The 19,089-nt window shown below is 34.8% G+C and overlaps 2 protein-coding genes across 2 annotated transcripts; one reads left to right on the top strand and one right to left on the bottom strand.

The window, feature by feature from the left end:
* Positions 1–298: 298 nt before the first annotated feature.
* LOC142624024 (uncharacterized) lies at positions 299–3,927 on the bottom strand. The gene is made up of 7 exons (XM_075797523.1): positions 3,555–3,927; positions 3,126–3,281; positions 2,202–2,540; positions 2,060–2,106; positions 1,733–1,795; positions 1,005–1,137; positions 299–655 (listed from the first exon to the last, which is right to left on the bottom strand). Exons 3-7 carry the CDS (start codon positions 2,422–2,424, stop codon positions 639–641), a joined length of 483 nt encoding a protein of 160 aa, XP_075653638.1. The 5' UTR covers positions 2,425–2,540; positions 3,126–3,281; positions 3,555–3,927; the 3' UTR covers positions 299–638.
* A 6,828-nt stretch (positions 3,928–10,755) lies between these two features.
* On the top strand, positions 10,756–17,779 carry LOC142626233 (glutathione hydrolase 1). The gene is made up of 7 exons (XM_075800030.1): positions 10,756–10,892; positions 12,782–13,128; positions 13,940–14,455; positions 14,559–14,794; positions 15,546–15,810; positions 16,410–16,547; positions 17,268–17,779. The coding sequence occupies exons 1-7, from the start codon at positions 10,886–10,888 to the stop codon at positions 17,508–17,510; spliced, it is 1,752 nt and encodes a 583-aa protein (XP_075656145.1). The 5' UTR covers positions 10,756–10,885; the 3' UTR covers positions 17,511–17,779.
* The last annotated feature ends 1,310 nt before the right edge of the window (positions 17,780–19,089 follow it).

The raw sequence follows: 19,089 nt of genomic DNA, 5'->3' as shown, positions 1-19,089 counted from the left end.
CTTGAAACAGATGACAGTAGTTTTTTGGGTGAGAGGAATACTAGACACCTCTTACGTGATAGTCCTGTTGTATTGAATAATTTCTCATTGTCTAGACTATAGAGTTTTGAACAACATAAATAAGTCCCACAAGATTCTTAAGAATAAGCTGAACATGTAATTATCACATTTATAGAAATCTAAAAATTCTTAATAAAACCAAAAGTAAACATGAATTCAGAATTTTAGACATCACATTCTCAGAAAATTGGACCATGAACATATTGAATCTCATAAACCCAAAGCCATGCAAACATAATATGAAAACCCACTTAAATGCTACCTTGAATCTAATTCAACATCAAAATACAGACAAATCTCATGAGGACCCTGTTATATGATCAGCAGATTGGAGTAGCATTGTTCCGTTGTGATTATTACAGCAAATGAAAAAGAATTACAGAGACCAATATGAATAAGAAATGCTTAAATATTCTTAACTTAAATAACATTGCAAAAGTAACAGTGCATCATAATATAAGAACAATTTCAGTACTTACAATAGTCATTGGTACAATGAAAGAGAAACATTCTAATGGACTAGAAACTGCAAGTATTTGCATCTATTTGAACCACGTTGATGGTAAAATTGAAGCCAGTCAATCCTCTTCAGACTCTGCACATCAGTTGATTCAATTTACACATCAGAACAAAACTAAGATAATAATCAAAGTTTAAGAACACATTGTTCCCCTATAATGCATAAAATTAGCCCATTCAATTCACATTTGAAAGGGGAACAAATCTCCATAACAGTAGAGGATGTAAATCAGCAAGGTGAATTTGGTATTCCACTTTCTTAACAATATGAATATAGCAAGCAACTTTAAAAAATAAAAAATTAAAAAAAAATAAAAAAAGAAAAAGAAGAAGATGAAGAAGAACAAGGAGAAGAAGAAGCAAGCATGCCCCCTCAATGCAGTGTTCACAACATGAACAAGAGAAGATATAGATACTCTTCATACCATTTATGGCTTCCATATTGTCTTCTTTGTAGACTCCAAGGGGTGAGCCATGTACAGATAAAAGCATCTCACCAGGCTTAGGCAGCCTCAATGTTTTGGGTGTCATCCCAACAGACAGCCTTTGGCTACTCACCTGCAAAAATGATTCAGATGTCACATCAAGTCATGCCCATTTGATAACCATCCAACACCTCCCATGAGAAATCTCACAGTATCAAGGAAGTCCCCCCCTTCCCCCCCTCTCTCTCCTTCCCTCTCCAAAACCCTTGAAAACTCCTAGCTGATATGTACTCTTCTAACAAACTTAAAAGTTAGCAAGCTTTTATTGCTCACACAATTGAAGTCACTAGCTGCTTATCCTTATATTTTCTCCCTTAACAAATGAATTGCAGGTGCATTGCTTATCCTTAGACAGGCTTGTTAAAGGATAAGCAAGCCCATCTACACATATGTGCAAATTCATTGGAGCATCTAGGGCGCACTGGTCATTGTAGGCACTTATCTTGCATCAGCTGAAAACTTCTTCAAGGTCTTGAAGTTGGACTATAGTAGCATATTGATGAATTATGCAATTCAGTAAACATTTTTGCCCTCCTACTTGTTTCAACAAATGAAACAAGAATTTGGTTCCTAACTAAAACTTACCAAGATATTGGATTAGTTACATTTTAATAAGATTGAAGCTTCATACAAAATTAAATATGAAAAATAAATAAAAAGAGACAAACCCCAGGAGTTTGAAGACCATCTTGCATCCCAAGTATCTGGGTTTCTGATGGCTCCTCCAAAACCTACAAAATGGAAATTTCAATCAGAATAACAAGAGAAAGGGACTAAAGTGTGTGTGTGTGTGTGTGTGTGTGTCAAAGGGTCTTTAGATTTTGGCTCAAACCATGCTTTAATGAGTTAATTGCATGAGGTGCAAAAGAAAAGCACATTTCAATGCAATTAAACAAACTCAAATGAAAGTTGAGATCATCCTTTATTATTTTTGTTAGGAAGAGTTGTATCCAGAAACCCTTGTTTGCAATAACATAAAAAGTTAGAGAACATACAAAGTCATTTATTTGCAGATTACCAGCACCTAGATAGCTTGTTTTCACTGCCACCAATCAAGCACTCTTGTGAGATACAATCAATGATAAAAAACTCAAATGTCAATTTTTATTCATCAAAATATTAGAAATTTGTTGATACCTGCTTTGCTAGAAAACTCAAAGCCACCCAAAGATGCAACAGTAGCAGGGCAGTCAGGATAAACCATGGACAACTGGCGCAGAAGAGAAGAATGTATGTCTCTTTCATCAGCATGGTTCATGGATACCTTATGTTCCTTATCATTCCATTGAACTTCAAATTGTTTGTTTCCTTCAGTTCTTACAACTGAAAGGTTTGGAAGATTTTCTTTGAAAAATTGCATTATGGGGGTTTGTAGTTGTTCATTGCTGAAATATGAGCGAAGCAAACGCAATTCAGTCAGTAAATGCTCAATCTCCACATCACGAATAGCCCTAATAGCACCACTCTGTCACTCAACTGTTTAAAAAGGGAAAAAAAGACAAAATATAAAAGAAAGGTAACAAATTGAGAAACAATTCTACAATCACTCCAATGAATTACACACCATAAGATCAAAAGTTCAATAAAAATTGTGTCCTTAAAATCATTTCACGATTCAAACACACACAGAGCTAATTAGCTGATAAAGGAAGACAGACAAGACATACCAATATTGTTCCCTGGAGAAAATGAATTCAAAAGCATGGCATTCCAAAAAGAACAGAAGTAAAGGAAACTTCTTCATTTTCGAATAAAGCAAATGAATTTAGCACGCTTGGCTAACGGGGATATCATTTTAAGAAATAACAATAGCATCAACAAAGTTTAAAATGTATCATCCAAACACGAAAACCACATTACATATTACACATAATACACGCAGGTCTGATCCACACACACAATCCGGCACAAAAATTTGAGTTGAAACTTATTATGTTCTTTTGATAGAGTTAACACATGATTTTGAACAATGCCTTGATATAGTGCAATTTAAGAGTTAGCATCTCCAAGCCTAATTTGTGCCAGCAAGCACATAACCAAAGGGGCAAGAGAAAATCATACCTTCTTTGTCAAATTGGGCCTCATTTTCAACGACGTCGTTTTCATCATTCACAGGTGACGACTCCACTTTCTTAACGGTTTTCTTGGCTCTTCGCCTTGCCATTTTCACAAGCAAAATTCTATCTCAACCAAACGGTTATGCTTATTTTTAATTTTCTGCAAAGCAAAGTGATCTATTAATGTAAATAAATTGAAAATAATTAGCATTTTTTTTTTTTTCAATTTTTGCAACATGGAACCCTAATTAGAAGTGGCAAATGCGAAATAAGTAATCTGATTCAAGAGCTAACACACGACTGAAAGTTCAATAATAAGATATTTCAATTGTTTTAAAAATAACCTTCAATCGAAAATACCGAATATGAGAATATAGCCGATAAATATCAAGATCAAAATCAGAATATTAGATTGAAGAATTTGAATGCTAACCTTGAACAAAACGGGACACTTCGTAAAGCAATGCTTGAATTTCGTCCCTTTACCCTCGGTGTTATGGAGTAAATGTATGTATGATAATCAAACCCAAAATCCTAAAATAAAGTGTCAGCAATCGGCACTGGCTTTCTGCCGAAGTATCCGGTTCGGCAATTGAAAGTTGTTGAGGGCCGGACCACTAGAGGAGATCCACTGGTTAAATCGGAACCGTATTGTCCACGGAGACCTAACAAGAAGCTGCCGTTACTAAGCGGAGGACAAGATCGGTCAGCAATGACCGACGACGCATTCCAAGTGTAGAGTAAGAGAGAAATATATGAATTGCAATTTTCAGTCTCAGAGGGAGGAAGAGAAGAAATTAGGTTTTTTTTTTTTTTTTTAATTCAGAGGTGAAAAGAGGGAGAAAGGGGCGGGGCTTTCAAAATTTTTAGGGGTGATTTCGTCATTTTTTTGGTGTTGCTCAGTAAATTGATGCGTTATATTTTTAAGCCAATTGTCAGTTTTTTATTGGTTAGGAAATACCAATTCAGATGCTGAGTTGGTAATACTGAAACACCTTATACTTTCTCAGCCCGTTCGGTAGCCCGTTTTTAGCAATGTTGTTTGTTGTTTAAACACCTAAACAGGTGGGCCCATGCTGAACTATGTGTTTGGTAAAGTCTCATTTGGGAATTCATAAGGGAATAGAAATGAATGAAATGTAATGTATTTAAGTAAGGAAAAAAAATTGAATGAAATGAAATTAAGTAACCTTAATTGAATGTTTTAAAATAAAAGAATGAAAATGAATGAAATGTAAGTAATCTTGTTTGGGAGTAACATGAAGGGAATGGAATGGAATAATTTTATGACAATATTACTATTAGACCCGTATTTTAAAATTAAGGGTTGAATATATAGGGGTATTTTGAAAATTTTAGTAAAAAATTCATTAATGGGCTGTTTGGGAGTTTAGAGAGGGAGGAGAGTAGAGTGGAGTAGAGGGGAGGGGAGTAGTGGGGAGGAGAGTAGAGGAGAATGATTACCCTCCACCTTGTTTGGATGTTTTTATAACTAGTAAGGGGGAAGGGAGTAATTAGTCATTCCCCTTATTTGGATGTTTTAAAAATTAGGATGGAGAGGAGAGGAAATGATTAAATATTTTTAAATAGACAAATTTACCCCTATTTAAAAATGGACTTGCAATATTGGTCCATGATTAATTTGTTAAATTAAATAATTATGACTATAGCATGCAATATTTTTTTTTTTGATAATTTTTTTTATGCGAATTAAATAATCAACATTGGTCTATGATTAAATATTTTCTCTCCTTTTTTATTGTACTAAAAAAAACCATCCTAAGTTGATAATAATTAAAATAAGAAAAAAATGTTTGGTTTTTTTTTTTTTACTGAAAAAAATCAACAAAATATTGAATTTTGAGTATTTCTTTCATTTATTATTATTATTTTTTATTTTGCTTAGTATGTGAATTTAATATTTTGAGGATTCGGAGAAGAATTGAGACCAAAAATAGTAAACGTTACAGACACTGCTTATAGCTTCAATTCTGAGCAACCAAACAAGGTTTCAACCATTAAGTCATGGCCTAGCAAATACACAAGTAGCACAAATCTGGGTGATATAATATTCATTGTGAGGGGGGAAAAAAAGTCATAAACTAGGTAAAAGCTAATTAGGCCCATAAATAGAAGAACATTTATTTTTTATAAGTATAAATAGGAGAACATATAAGAACCAAAACACCCACATTTGGATTTATACTAAACCTTCCAGGTTTAGAGCAACTTGCTCACCGATCAAATATTAATTATTAATGCTAACAACAAATTCCAGGACTTTTAACTTTAGAAAGTATTTGAGCATCCATAACCAATTTACAGGCTTTGATGATAGATGCCCCAAGCCCCCTCTCAAGACAATATAGCATTTGCCTCACAATCCTAGCTCTGGAGGACCAATCTTGATCCTGATCTTTACCCAACCCCCTCCCCTCCCCAAAAGAAAATAAAACATTTCTTGTTAAAAAAAAAAAAACCCAAATCAGAAACCCATTCACAAAAAACAAGAAATTACCCAATAAAAATCACAAACACAAACCAATAATAAAAAATCTGACCATAAAATCAAACTTACACAGAATAAACAATCACAAAGCCAAGGTTTAACCATAGTTCATCCATATATCACGAATTAAAAGGATTGCAAGTGTTTAGATAAAAATAAACAAGAAACACATATCCATATATAGCTACAATATACAAATTTATGCAAGTTCACAATCTAGACTCACTCAAGCACTTTATCAAACACGTTATGAGCAATATTTTGAAACTTTAAAATTTAAGAAAAAAAGCCCTCAGATCCGAAACCCACCCACAAATAACATGTTATTACCCCATAAAATCACAGCTAATAAGAAATTACCCAATAAAATCACAATTTTAAGAACATAGTTATTTGATCCAACTCAAAAGAAACCCATGAATCAGAAATTAAAACAGAGTTTACCTTTGTGAGAGAATGCTAGGCGTGAGAGAGAAGAGTGAAAGACAGTCCAAGAGTGAAGAAGTCGTGAGAGAGAGAGCCAACGTGAGCTGAGAGAGCTTGAGAGAAATTTGTGGGAAGGAGCTGAGAGAGCTTGAGAGAAAGAGCGTTACAGATTTTTTTTTTTAACGGGACAACCTTGTAATTTTATAAATATAATAAAGGTAAATTAGGTAATTTTCTTTATCAATAATTTTATGTGCTCTACTCTCCTTCCAAATCTCTCCAATTTGGGGAAATTAAAAATGAGGGGGTTAGAGGTAGTTGAAATCCCTCCAAACCCCTCCCCCTCCTTCCTTAAAAAACTCTCAAACAAGGTAATTGAATTACTCCCCTTCCCTCTACTCTACTCCCCCTCCTTTTTTAAACATCCAAACAGGCCATATATCTAATTTTATTCCCTCCCATTCCTTCCAATTTTGGGGGGAAATGAAAATTTGAGGTTTTAAGGGAATAGAGATGAATGAGTGGTTCCTCCTACCAATTCCATTTCCCCCACTTAAACTCTCAAACAAGAGAATCGATTTTTCATTCCCTCCATTAAAACTCCCAAACAAGGGAATGAAAAAATATTCTAAAATTATTATTTTCATTCATTTCCTTTCCATTACATTCCCTTCTCCCAACAAGGGCTAAGTGATTCTTTACTATTGTTGTTTGAGTTTAGTGTTCAAGCAGGTTTTTTTTTTTTTTTTAAATAACTATAAAAGCCAAACACTTTTGTTAGTTAACAACGTTTGGAAAACAATTTGAGTCTAACGGACTTGATTTCACTGTAGCAAATCGAGTTTAAGAGACTCAATTTCTGTGTGCTGGCAAAGCTGAGGTGGACGAAAAGATCCACGTGGAACTCGAGTCTTTAAGACTTGATTTCCTGTTCACCATCTTCTTTCTTCGTTCTCTTTTTTCTTTTTTCTTTTTTCCTCTATCCATCTGTCGTCCCACTCCCTCCGTCCACTTGTTTACTCGAGTCTTTTGGTAAAGGCTTGCACTCTATTAACTACTCAATCTGTCGCTCCAGATCAGACTGCAACGCTGCCATGGTTTTCGTTGAGTGGGTTTTGTGTTTCTGATGATTTTGATTGTGTGGTGAACGAGGACAGGGCGCACGCGCACGCGAGAGAGAGAGAAAGAGAGAGAGAGAGAGAAATGTGAACACGGTTTTTCAAAATTAGGGATTTTTTAAGAGAGACGGAGCGCGAGCGAGAGCGAGAGTCGGAGTCGGAGTAGGACCGGGGGAGAGAGGACGAGCCCGACACGAACCCTGACAGTGGCGACCAGCGGCCTCTTCGGGTTGGCTTCACCATGGCGCTGATTGGGAACTTGGAAGAAGGGAGTGGGACGGCAGATGAAAAAAAAAAAAAACGAAGGAAGGAAGAAGATGGTGAACTAGAAATCGAGTCTTAAAGACTTGAGTTCCACGTGGATCTTTTATTGCACCTCAGCCTTGCCAACACAAAGAAATTGAGTTTCTTAAACTCGATTTGCTACAGTGAAATCGAGTCTGTTAGACTCGAGTTGTTACTTTCCTAAATAGTTTCAAAATATTGCTAACTAACAAAATTGTTTGGCTTTTATAGCTATTTAAAAAAAAATCCTTCAAGTGTTGTTTGAGTTTGAATTTTTTTTCTAAATAATCAAATTTCTCAAATAATTTCAATAGTTAGCAAGGTTTCAAAACTATTTAGCAATCTGATAACTCGAGTCCTTTGAACTCGATTTTGCATTTGAATTTCAGTTGAAAATCAAGAGTTTGACACTCGAGTTTCATACACGAACCCATAAAACTCCAACAATGGTGGTGAACTGCGGCGATGCAAGAAGCTCCATACACGAACCCATAAAGCTCCAACAATGGTGGTGAACTGTGGGCCTGTGACGATGCAAGAAGCTCCATACACGAATCTAGAAAGCTCCAACAATGGGGGCAAACAACGGCGATGCAAGAAGCTAGACATGAACCAAGAAGGAAGCGATGGTCCGATCTCAACCTCTGTTCTCTGAATGACAGCAACCTAGAAAGCTTCGTTGCAAACCCAGGAAAACAAATAACGCGATGTAAGAAGGAATAGACTGGGGCTACAGTGGTGGCAAAGGCTCCAACAATGGCGGTGGTCCGATCTCAACCTCTGCTCTTTGAAATTCCATGGCCTTTGGGTTTGAGTATACTGAACAGCTAGGAATCGAGTCTAAAAAAGTCGAGTTCCAAGAAAATTTTATTCCAAATTCGAGTATTGGACAATTGATTTGCTACAGTAAACTTAACTCCATTGAGCTTGTTTTGTTAGATTGTCAAATTGTTTCGAAACCTTGCTAACTAATGATATTCTTTAAAAGATTTGGTTATTTGAGGTGTGTTTGTTTAGAGGTGAAATAAAGTGAATGGAAAACTTTGGAGAGAAAATAGGAAGGAATTTTATTTTTTTTGAGTGTGTTTGGTTGGGTGAGAAGGAAGGAAAATAAATAGTGGGGCCTACGTGTTTTCTCTCTTGGTCCACCAAAAAGTTTTATTCCCAAAATAGAGAGAAAACTAAATATAGATTAATTTTTTCTTAATTAACAAAAATGCCTTGTGCACATTCTTTAAGTTGCCTTTATTTTTTTTTCTTTTCCACTGGGCAGTAGGTTGCCCTTTTCTTTTCCTTTTTTCTTCTACTTATTCTAGCTAGTTGCCTTTTTTTTTTTGTATTTTTTTTTCTTTTGATTTTCAAGGGCCTCGTGCCCCCCCCCCCTTTTTTTTCTTCGCAATAACATTACCTCTTCCTTTTTTGGGATATTATTTTTACTTTTTAATAAATTTGCATGATTGCTCTCTCTTTTTATGTATGATTATTTGTCATTTTTTGTTTTAATTAAGCATCATTTTTTAATAAGGGTATATGAGTAAATTTATTCAAACTCATTTTTTCCATCCTTCCACTTTTCCACTCTCAATCAAACAAAAAGGAAAGAAAATAAATTTTTTTTCTATCCTCCCATCTTTTCCATTCTCTTACCATTTTCTATCCTCCAATTTTTTCACTCCTCCAACCAAACGGATCTCTAGGGTGTGTTTGGTTGGGTGAAAACAGGAAGGATGGAAAATATGAAGAGTAAAATAGGGTATAAAAAGACATTTTTCACTGTTTAGTTGAAAGGGGAAGGGGAAGGGGAAGGGAAAGGGGAAGGGGAAGAGAAAAGTGGTGGGGCCCACAAGTTTTCTCTCCTTCCCCTTCAAAATACAACCTCTCCAAATTGGAGAGAAAATTAGAGTGAAAAGTGAGAAATTTTTTTGACAAAAATACCCCCATTTTTCTGGTTTTTTTTATTTTTTTTATTTTTTTAATGTGGGAAAAATATTTTAACGTTTTTGGCTCTCTCTCTCTCTCTCTCTCTCTCTCTCTCTCTCTCTCTCTCTCTCTCTCTCTCTCTCTCTCTCTCTCTCTCTCTCTCTCTCTCTCCCTGTAAAGTTGGTTTTTTTTTTCTTTCTTTTGTTTTGTCAAGTCATGGGTTCTTTTTTTTTTTCCTCTTAATTTTTTTTAATTATTTTTTTAAGAAAATTTTTTTGGATGATTTCTTATATTATTTTTCGAAATGTCCACTTTCATCTATACACAAAATTTTTTAAAAGTATAATGTATTACTTTTTTTTTTATTTAAAAGAGATATGATGGTAAATTTATATAAACCTTATTTTCAACCAAATCAAAAAAATTTTCATCCCTCTATCTTTCCATCCTCTCAATCAAACACAACTGAAGAATATTAAAAATTTTTTATACTCCAATTTTTTATCTTCTTTCTATTTTCTATCATTTCACTCTTCCATCCCATTTAAAAAAAATCCTTTGAATTGTGTTTCACGCGAGAGTCCAATGCTTTGGGCCCATCTGACGTAATTTGCTGTGCTGTCCCACGCGTAAATTCACTGTGCTCTCCCACTGTGTGTGTTGTCTTCTGCTGATGTGTTATCAAACCAAAACAGTACCGGGGCCTTGAAAAGTAGTTAGTCGGCGTTGGACTGTTGATGGGTATTTTTGTCTTTTAAATATTTTTTCAAACCTTTATCTTTTAAGTTTTAATTGGCAGCAATCGGAGGATTCAGAACCGTGCTTTTCTTTATCTCTTTGTTTTCTTTTTGTTCAGCTACCAATCTTGTGTTTTGAAAAATGGGTTGCGTTAAAGCACAAATTTTTTTACTTTTTTTCGACATAATTTTAGTTTTATTTTTATTTTTATAATTTATATCAAATTTTCAGTTTTGTAAGTATTATTTGAAATTTTTTTTAACTTTTTTTTTTTAATTATTTTTTCTGCCCTTAACTGGTGCTGGTTAACATTTTTTTTTTGGGTAAATATGCTGGTTAACATTCTCCTTAAAAAATAAACTTGATCAAAAATCAGATGCTACTAGTCAGTCTGCTACTATTCTAATTGACCATAGTGTTATCAAAAAAAAATTTGATCATAGTAAAAAAGACAAAAAAATCACTCGACCACGAGTGGTCGGAGTTCCTGATTTGGCAGGAGGAGACTTACCAATTTATATATTGCATATCTTGGTCAAACTCAAACTCAAGCACACTGCGCAGTGGCCCACATTCAGCCACTTCGCTGTCTCATTATTTTTCATGCCAATGGGTAGACGCCATCTGTGCATGTACCACCCCAACTTCGGTCCCATCAAAGTCCATGACGCTGAAGTAGTACTAGTAGTCGAAGAAGAAGAAGAAGAAGAAGAAGAAGAAGCCAACACAGTCACAAAGGGTGTGAGCTAATTTGTGCAGAGGAGATTCATGTCAAGTGAGTGACTTTCGACTTCTGTTTTGTTTGTTTTTATTAATGGCTTTTCATTTTAGTATGTTGCTTTAAGGTCTGCATCAAGAAATTGAATAAGGATTAGTACAAGGTATTGGAGTATTTTAATAAAATCATTATATTTCAATTAATGATTAAATGCTTATTTAAGTGAAATTTTTTTATTCAATTTATTTTCGTTAATAACAGATTGTTTTCAAATCAAAACGGTAATAGCATCAGTTTTCTTTCTAATAAGTTTGTAATCATTTGAAAGTCATTGCCCATTATTTTTAACGTTGCCATATTTGATTCAATATGATTACCGTTTACTATCCATTTGATAGGATAGTCAAAGAAATAGTAAAGTAATAAGTTTCATTGGGTAAGAAACTAAAATATTTTATTCCATATGATTACCATTTACTATCCATTTGATAGGATAGTCAAAGCAATCATAAAGCAATAATGGGTGTTGTTTGGATTTGTTTTGCCATGTCCTGAACTATGATATTTACGCTGTTTATAACTCATTCATAAATAATATAACAGAGTGGCAGAGTTTGGTTTTCATGTGGGAAATGTGATGATGCTGGTCCTAAAGATTTGTAATAACTGTTAATGAAGTAATTATTCAGTACTATAGACGCAATGTTCCATCCTCTGACATAATGATGGGTCTCATTAATTAAATTAATAATAGGATCCATTATTCATGTAAGAAGAGTGAGCACTAGTTCTGGAGTATTCAAAAAAATTTCCTGTCCCAATGAGCTTTAGTTCAAGTAACACTTATCTTCTTGTAAAAAATGAGATGGAAGGTGAGGTCATGGATTCAAGATCCTCTAGACAAGTGAGTAAATTAATAATTTAAAAAGAAAAAAAGGCATAATATGGGGTATAGCAAACTAGGGATGCATCATAGACACTTAGAAATAAACACAAGAGGGAAGCTTGCATGTGAAAACTTGCCTAGAAATATGGAGGAAAACAAGAATGTTATGTGCTAATACTGAGATTTGAAGCCCATTGGTTTATTTATTTTAGTCTGTTGAGGCATCAGATTTACAAGGGTGGAATTAATCGGATTTGGTAAAGGTAGAAACAATAATTATGTAACTTAACTTGATCATGAATGCTTATTGAGCTTGGGTGCTCCTTAGTTGCACAACATTGTATGGTAATCTACAGATTTAAAATCTCCAAGTTTAAGATTTTGTATGTGAAAAGGGTGCACGGTGGGATTAGGATGTTATAATAGATTATGGCCTTGTTTGGAGTTATTGTTTTGGTGATACTACTTATAGTTATAATGAAAGCTTATGGAATTATACACACCATATATACTGACATTAACTTGTTGCCTATCAACACATTTAGCATTGATGACCTACTCATATGGTTCACATTAATTGCATTTTTTTATATGCGGATCATGATAAAGCTAATTTTGTTTTTGGTTTTTGGTTATTAATTTTGTTAAACTTACCTATATTTTCTATGTGCTAGTTGAGATCAACTACGTAGAACTCAGTCTATTCTGGAAAAGATTGTTAAAGAAACTATATACGTAAGGCATGACCTATTTCTATTCTACACACCAACCCTGTTGTGCAAGAGTGAAAAAAAGAAAAAAGAAAAAAAAAGACTCTTCTTCCACACTGTATAATGGCCCTTAACCCTTCAACCACAAAAACATGCAAGCGCCTAACCAACAGTGCCACATAGGGGACTAATATTAGCCCTCTCCTTGATTGTGTAAAGTAAATCTTCTAGCAAAATAATCTGAGATCTTTTGCTCTACTTGATGGCATCCATATGTAAGCTATCTAACTCCCTCTGATTACAACACGTTTTCTTGGGGAACTAAACCCTCTTGTATCTCTTGGCTGCAGCTCATTTTTTTTTATGGCCTGCCGTTTCATTTCTCTTCTTCATACTGTTGCGTCCAACTTCAAGCCTTAATGCTGTCAGTGGTCCAACCAAACGTAGACATGAGGTAATTGTGGCACATCATGGTGCTGTTGCCACTGATGATCGTCGATGCTCCAGAATAGGGATGGAAGTTCTTCGGGAAGGAGGTCATGCTGTTGATGCATCAGTGGCTTCTGCTCTTTGCTTGGGGGTTGTAAGCCCAGCATCAAGTGGCATTGGTGGAGGAGCCTTCATGCTTCTCAGACTATCCCGTGGGAAGGCACAAGCCTTTGATATGAGAGAAACTGCCCCCTTGAAAGCTTCTGAGGTAATCCAAATAACTTTACTCAAATCTTCTTTGGATTGGTTTTGAACTTGAGTGCAAACAGTTCCTATTAAGCTCAATACTGTAAGTTGTAACAATAGAATGGGGTTTCTTTCTTTTTATACTTCCTTACAAGGGTTACATTACAATATGCACTTTTTAATAAATTTCTTACATGTTAAAAAAGAAAAGAAATGGTATATTTTTATTTTTTCTACCTCATTCATGTTTAATATTGAGGAGCATTTGAGTTGTATGCTTTGGTTGAAAAGCTCTTATTAGTTAGTACTCAATTTCTATTACAATAATGGAACTTGTTTACCTGGTCAGAAGCTTCCACCAGTGTTTGGCTAGATAAAATTCTGCACCTGGAAGACCCAAGACGGTCAAAACATTGCCTAACTGAATGGATCTTAATTATCTGATAATTTGTATAATTCCCATGTTTATCCATCCCATCTACAAAACTCAATTTCTTATCCATGAATGGTCTTCTATTTAGCTCCGTCCAATTCTCCAACCCAACCTCCCCACCACCATCCCCTCCCCCAAAAAATGAAAGAGTTTTGCACATGCATGTCCAAAGGTTATGACCCAATAATCCTTATAAATAAAAATTAGTTGTTGCAATTAATACATATCTGCATAGTTTATATTTTGAACATGAAGACATCTGGGAAATTTACTGTTTTAAGATACAGATGAAATTGACATATATTGGAGTTGTAATTATGAACTCATATTGCTTGTTAAACTTTATGTTCCATGTAAATGATTCTTGAAATCATTCTCTTACATAGTTATTCATTATCAGAATATGTATGCTGGCAATGCTGCTCTGAAAGGTAAAGGTGCCCTCTCCATAGCAGTTCCAGGGGAACTTGCAGGCTTTTACAAAGCTTGGAAACAACATGGAAGGCTTCCTTGGAAGAGGCTTGTGAGGCCAGCTGAGCGTCTTGCTCATTTGGGATTTAAGATATCACCATATCTCCATGTACAGATGGTCAATACAGAATCCGGGATCTTGGCCAATAAGGGACTCAGAGATATATTTACTTCAAATGGAAGTCTTTTGCAGGCAGGTGATATCTGCTACAATGAGAAACTAGCACATACACTAAGAAAGATTTCAAAATTTGGTCCAGTGGCCTTGTATAATGGCTCAATTGGATTCAATTTGGTTAGAGATATTCAGAAGGTTGGAGGCATACTGACAATGAAGGATTTGCAAAGTTATAAAGTAAAATTGAAAGAACCAATATCTGCTAACATTTTAGGGCTTAAATTGCTTGCAATGCCTCCTCCTTCAGGGGGTCCTCCAATGATACTTGTGAGTATATTTCTGATCAGCTTTGGTGTCATATTCTTTCTTTTCTTCTTCTTTTTTTTTTTTAGATTTTTTTTGATCCAGCTTTATTTGTCTGCTACCACAGATGTTAAACATTCTTTCTCAATATGCCATCCCTTTGGGTGTTTCTGGCCCCCTTGAGTTCCATCGAGAAATTGAAGCTTTGAAACATGTATTTGCTGTGAGGATGAATCTTGGTGATCCTGACTTTGTTGATGTGTCAAAAGTTCTAGCTGATATGCTCTCTCCTAAGTTTGCTGAAGAATTAAAGAAACAAATAAAAGACAATATGACATTTGATCCTAGTCATTATGGTGGCAGGTAAGCTGCTTCATTTGTAGAGAATTGGTTTGTATATAAGATTTTGAAGATAAATAACTTATATCCAACCTTTTTATATTATATTATATTGATTTTTTGAAGAACTTAGCTTTGTGCTGTCTTAAAATCCAATCATGTTGTGTTATCTTAGTGCCAAAGTTAAGGTCTTAAATTTAGTTCACTTTTTGGTGCTTATATGAAAAAACTGAAGTGTCTAATCCAGAAAAGCAATGGTTACGTGTCAAATATTGAAGTTTCTCTGGTTTATTTTTCTGGTGATGCTTCTCAGACATTGAATAAATCATCAATTTGCGGTCTATGTTAGTTGTGTCACAATTTAGTTAGTAATGAACATGTCCATTTGAGTATTGTGGAGATGTAATAAATCTAGAGGACGAGTATGAAGATGATTTATAAAGCATTATAATCTTGACATTGTGCATGCAATTTATTCTAATTAGACATTCAGTGTTTCTTACATAGAAATAATTTTTGCCTCAAATTTTAAATTGGTTGACTTTTTTTTTTGTGTTGAAAAGGCCACTTCTCATTCATTTGGGTGGTTAAAATTGAATGAAAATGTCTATTACAGAGGCTGCAATTTAGATATTATGGGCAGAAGTTAATGCTTAACTATAACTGTAACTTGTCTTTACCTCTTCATGTCTATCTTTTTTGGTTGTAGAAGACCTGTCATATATATTCACAATTTAGAACCCAAATGTTTATGCTAAATGTTGTTTTCTAACAGATGGAATCAGATCCGTGATTATGGCACCAGTCATCTTTCTATCATAGATCGAGAGCGAAATGCTGTATCCATGACTGCTACTGTGAATTCATATTTTGGTTCACAATTCCTGTCACCTAGTACAGGAATAGTCCTAAACAATGAAATGAATGATTTCTCGATCCCTATGAGTGTTTCCGCAAATCTTTCACCACCAGCACCAGCTAATTTTATCCGCCCGGGAAAAAGGCCATTATCTTCCATGTCACCTACTATTGTCTTAAAGGTATGCTTTAAGAGTGTTCTCCACTCAAGTTAGGACTGGTGCCATTTCTAAACTACCAGATTAATTTTCTAATGGTCAAAACTTTCCTATTGCTTGTTGGGACCTTCAGAATGAACAGCTGAATAGTAGAGTTACATATAGTACAATATGGGGAGAATTTATTTCAGAGGAATGTTTTAGAATAGGATTCAGATCCTCTAGAGTTCCTAGGGTACTCTACCAAGTAGAGTTCATTAAATCCTAACCACTCTTTAATGATTTAATGGTCTAGATTCTGCCATGTCAGCATTTCATTAACAATTATCTTAATTGTTTTGTTTACAACATTATTTTATTATTTTAAGAATATTATTAATGAAATGCTGACATGGCAGAATCTAAACCATTAAATCATTAAAGAGTGGTTAGGATTTAATGAACTCTACTTGGTAGAGTACCCTAGGAACTCTAGAGGATCTGAATCCTTTAGAATAATGTTTGCCATGTCTATTTATCATATTATGTTCCTTTGTGATATACTGATATCGGTTTTTTTTTTTTTTTAAGCTTTTCATATTATGGAATATATTCATGTGACCTTTTGGCAATGCATTTTACAGGATGAGCAAGTGCAAGCCGTGGTAGGTGCTAGTGGGGGAGGCATGATCATTGCTGCAACTGCAGAGGTTCTCTTGAATCATTTTGCCAGGGGAATGGATCCACTCTCTTCTGTCATGGCACCAAGAGTCTATCACCAGGTCGTTATCGAACATTCCAACTCTCTCTCTGAGTATACTTTACAATTTTCACTTGCAATATAAAGCTCTATCATGATGCATGCACGCTGTTGGTAAGGAGTGCTAAGTGATAATGCTTGCATTTAGATCAAGAAAAATTTGCTGCCTAGGCCTAAAGATATCTGATTTGATTGGTCAATCCTTTGCTAAGTTTATGGGTTAGGGTCAAGTTTCTCAGTATGCAAACAGAGATAAATTTTACAGGTAGAATGTTTTCTTCAAGTTTCACAGGTGGATTGGGTTCAACTGCATAAAATTTCCTTGTAGGATAAATTTTGCACGTTCAGAATAATATTATAAAAGATGAATGTCATTGGGTCACCTATCTTGCTAGTTAGAGATGTGGGTTCAGTTAAAATATTTCATCTAATATAAGACTACATCAATGTCTTACAGAAAGGTGTCTTGAAGAGCAGGCTGTATTTTTAGGTTGGAGGATTTTTAAGTAATTGTAGGATTCTGATCACCATATTAGTCATATACTGCTACTTCAGTTTCTTGCTTCTCTTAACCAATCCATTTCACTATAAGCTCACCGCCAAATGCATTAATTCGCCCATTTTTGAGCAGTTACCCCCCCCCGCTTTTTCCTTAATTTTGAATGTAGAGGATTAGTTTTTACTCTATATTGTACCATAAGTAGCCGCTAGAAATTCTAATATGACAATTTTGTTTAACCAGCTGATACCTAATGTTGTAAACTATGAGAACTGGACAACTGTGAGTGGTGATCACTTTGAAGTTCCTGCTGATATCAGGGCAGCTCTTCAAAAGAAGGGGCATATCCTACAGAGCCTCTCTGCAGGAGGGGCCATTTGCCAGTTTATAGTTCAAGATGTAGGGACTTTGAAGAAAAATGGAGGCATTGGAAAGCTTGTGGCTGTGAGTGATCCAAGAAAAGGTGGGTTTCCTGCTGGTTATTGAAATGCTGGAGTAATATTAGGCATCTCTTGATACGCTGGAGTAGCATTAGGCAATTCAATGAAGTTTGTGTCTTTTATTTCTGCTGCTGGCAGATGATTTTTCTTCCAATTTGGTGAAATTGTTAGTTATTGTAAGAGAGGAGATGGATACAACTTTTCTGTTCTTAACCAGGATTGAAAGTTTCAACTTTTCTGTTCTTAACCAGGATTGAAAGTTTGGCATGTCATCACTTGTTTTTCAGTATAACATGGTTTTGGTTCGCCTGTGCATCTGCTAGCATATTTAACATTTCCATTTTAGAAAGTATATAATGTTCAATATAAGACAGTTGCAATGTTGACCTCGCTACTATCCTGGAAGTGCATGAAATGCAACAACAATTTTATTTTTCAAGTTGATATTAAACTGTGTACATGACTTTCTAAGCTACAAGTAGTTTACAAAATAGTTTAGATTAGAAATGATTAAGCTACATGTAGTTTTGTATATAACATTTAGTTAGTTTTTCTTTTTTGACACCTGTAATTAGTTAGATTAGAAAATTAGCTACAGCTGTTGTATTTTCCCATCTCTGATCCTAATATATAAATGCAGAGCATCAGATACTTTATATATAGAAGAACACAATTCTCTCATATATCTCTCTCATTGTTTGATTGCTTTCTTCCAATGATGAACTGTATGAGAGCTTGGATTCTAACATGGTATCAGAGCCGAGCTATTTTAGAGTCTTCGTTCTTGGTACTCTCTAGCTCGATTCTTTGTCTTCTTTGTGCATTGTTGCAAATCAAGTAGAAATTTTCTTTGTATTTTTCTCTTGATTCACGCACAATTTTTTTCTCCTCTGTTCTGATTTTCTTTGCAATTCTAAGCAAACTAAATTCAGAACTTAGGGTTTCAAATATTGAATTTCACATTGGATCTTGATTTGATCATTGAAAATTCATTTCTCAATTCTTGTAATAGAATCTTAGGGTTTCTGTTTCTCAATTCTTGTAATAGAACCTTAAGTTTTTCTGTGATTGAATTCATTGTCTAAATCCTTAATTCTTCAGAGATTTAGACACGATTCTGAAATTCTGGTTTAAAGTTCATCTATTTTGGGCTGTAGTTCATCGATTCTTGGTCTCACTGGTTTAAAGTTCATCTTTTAAAGTTCATCGATTCTTGGTCTCTCTGGTCTCTCTCATTGTTTGATTGCTTTCTTCCATTGATGAACTATATGAGAGCTTGGATTCTAACAGAGACCTTTGATGTGATTCCCTCGTATCTTTCAGCTAATTAAAAAACTCACAAAAATGAAAACTTTGCCTATATGCATGCGCCCGTATCTACGTGCCTTTATGTCAGTTCCTTAGCTGTGTTTTAACTTTTAAGCAGCTCTTTAATTCAAGCTGCTTCTAAATGATTGTTTGCATGAACTGCTGCCATAGCTTTGATTTCTTGATATCGGTTTCAAGATGGATTAATGACAGGTGCTTCTTGCGAATACTAAGGAGTTGCTACACCTGGCAAGTCTAAAATACCAGCTTTTTGGCTTATTATGATTGGTGCCGCACCAAAAAAGTTAAAAAAAAAA

Source organism: Castanea sativa, chromosome 2 (assembly GCF_040712315.1).
Source record: "Castanea sativa cultivar Marrone di Chiusa Pesio chromosome 2, ASM4071231v1".
NCBI classification, from domain to species: Eukaryota; Viridiplantae; Streptophyta; class Magnoliopsida; order Fagales; family Fagaceae; genus Castanea; species Castanea sativa.
This window is presented reverse-complemented; position numbering and strand designations above follow the sequence as displayed.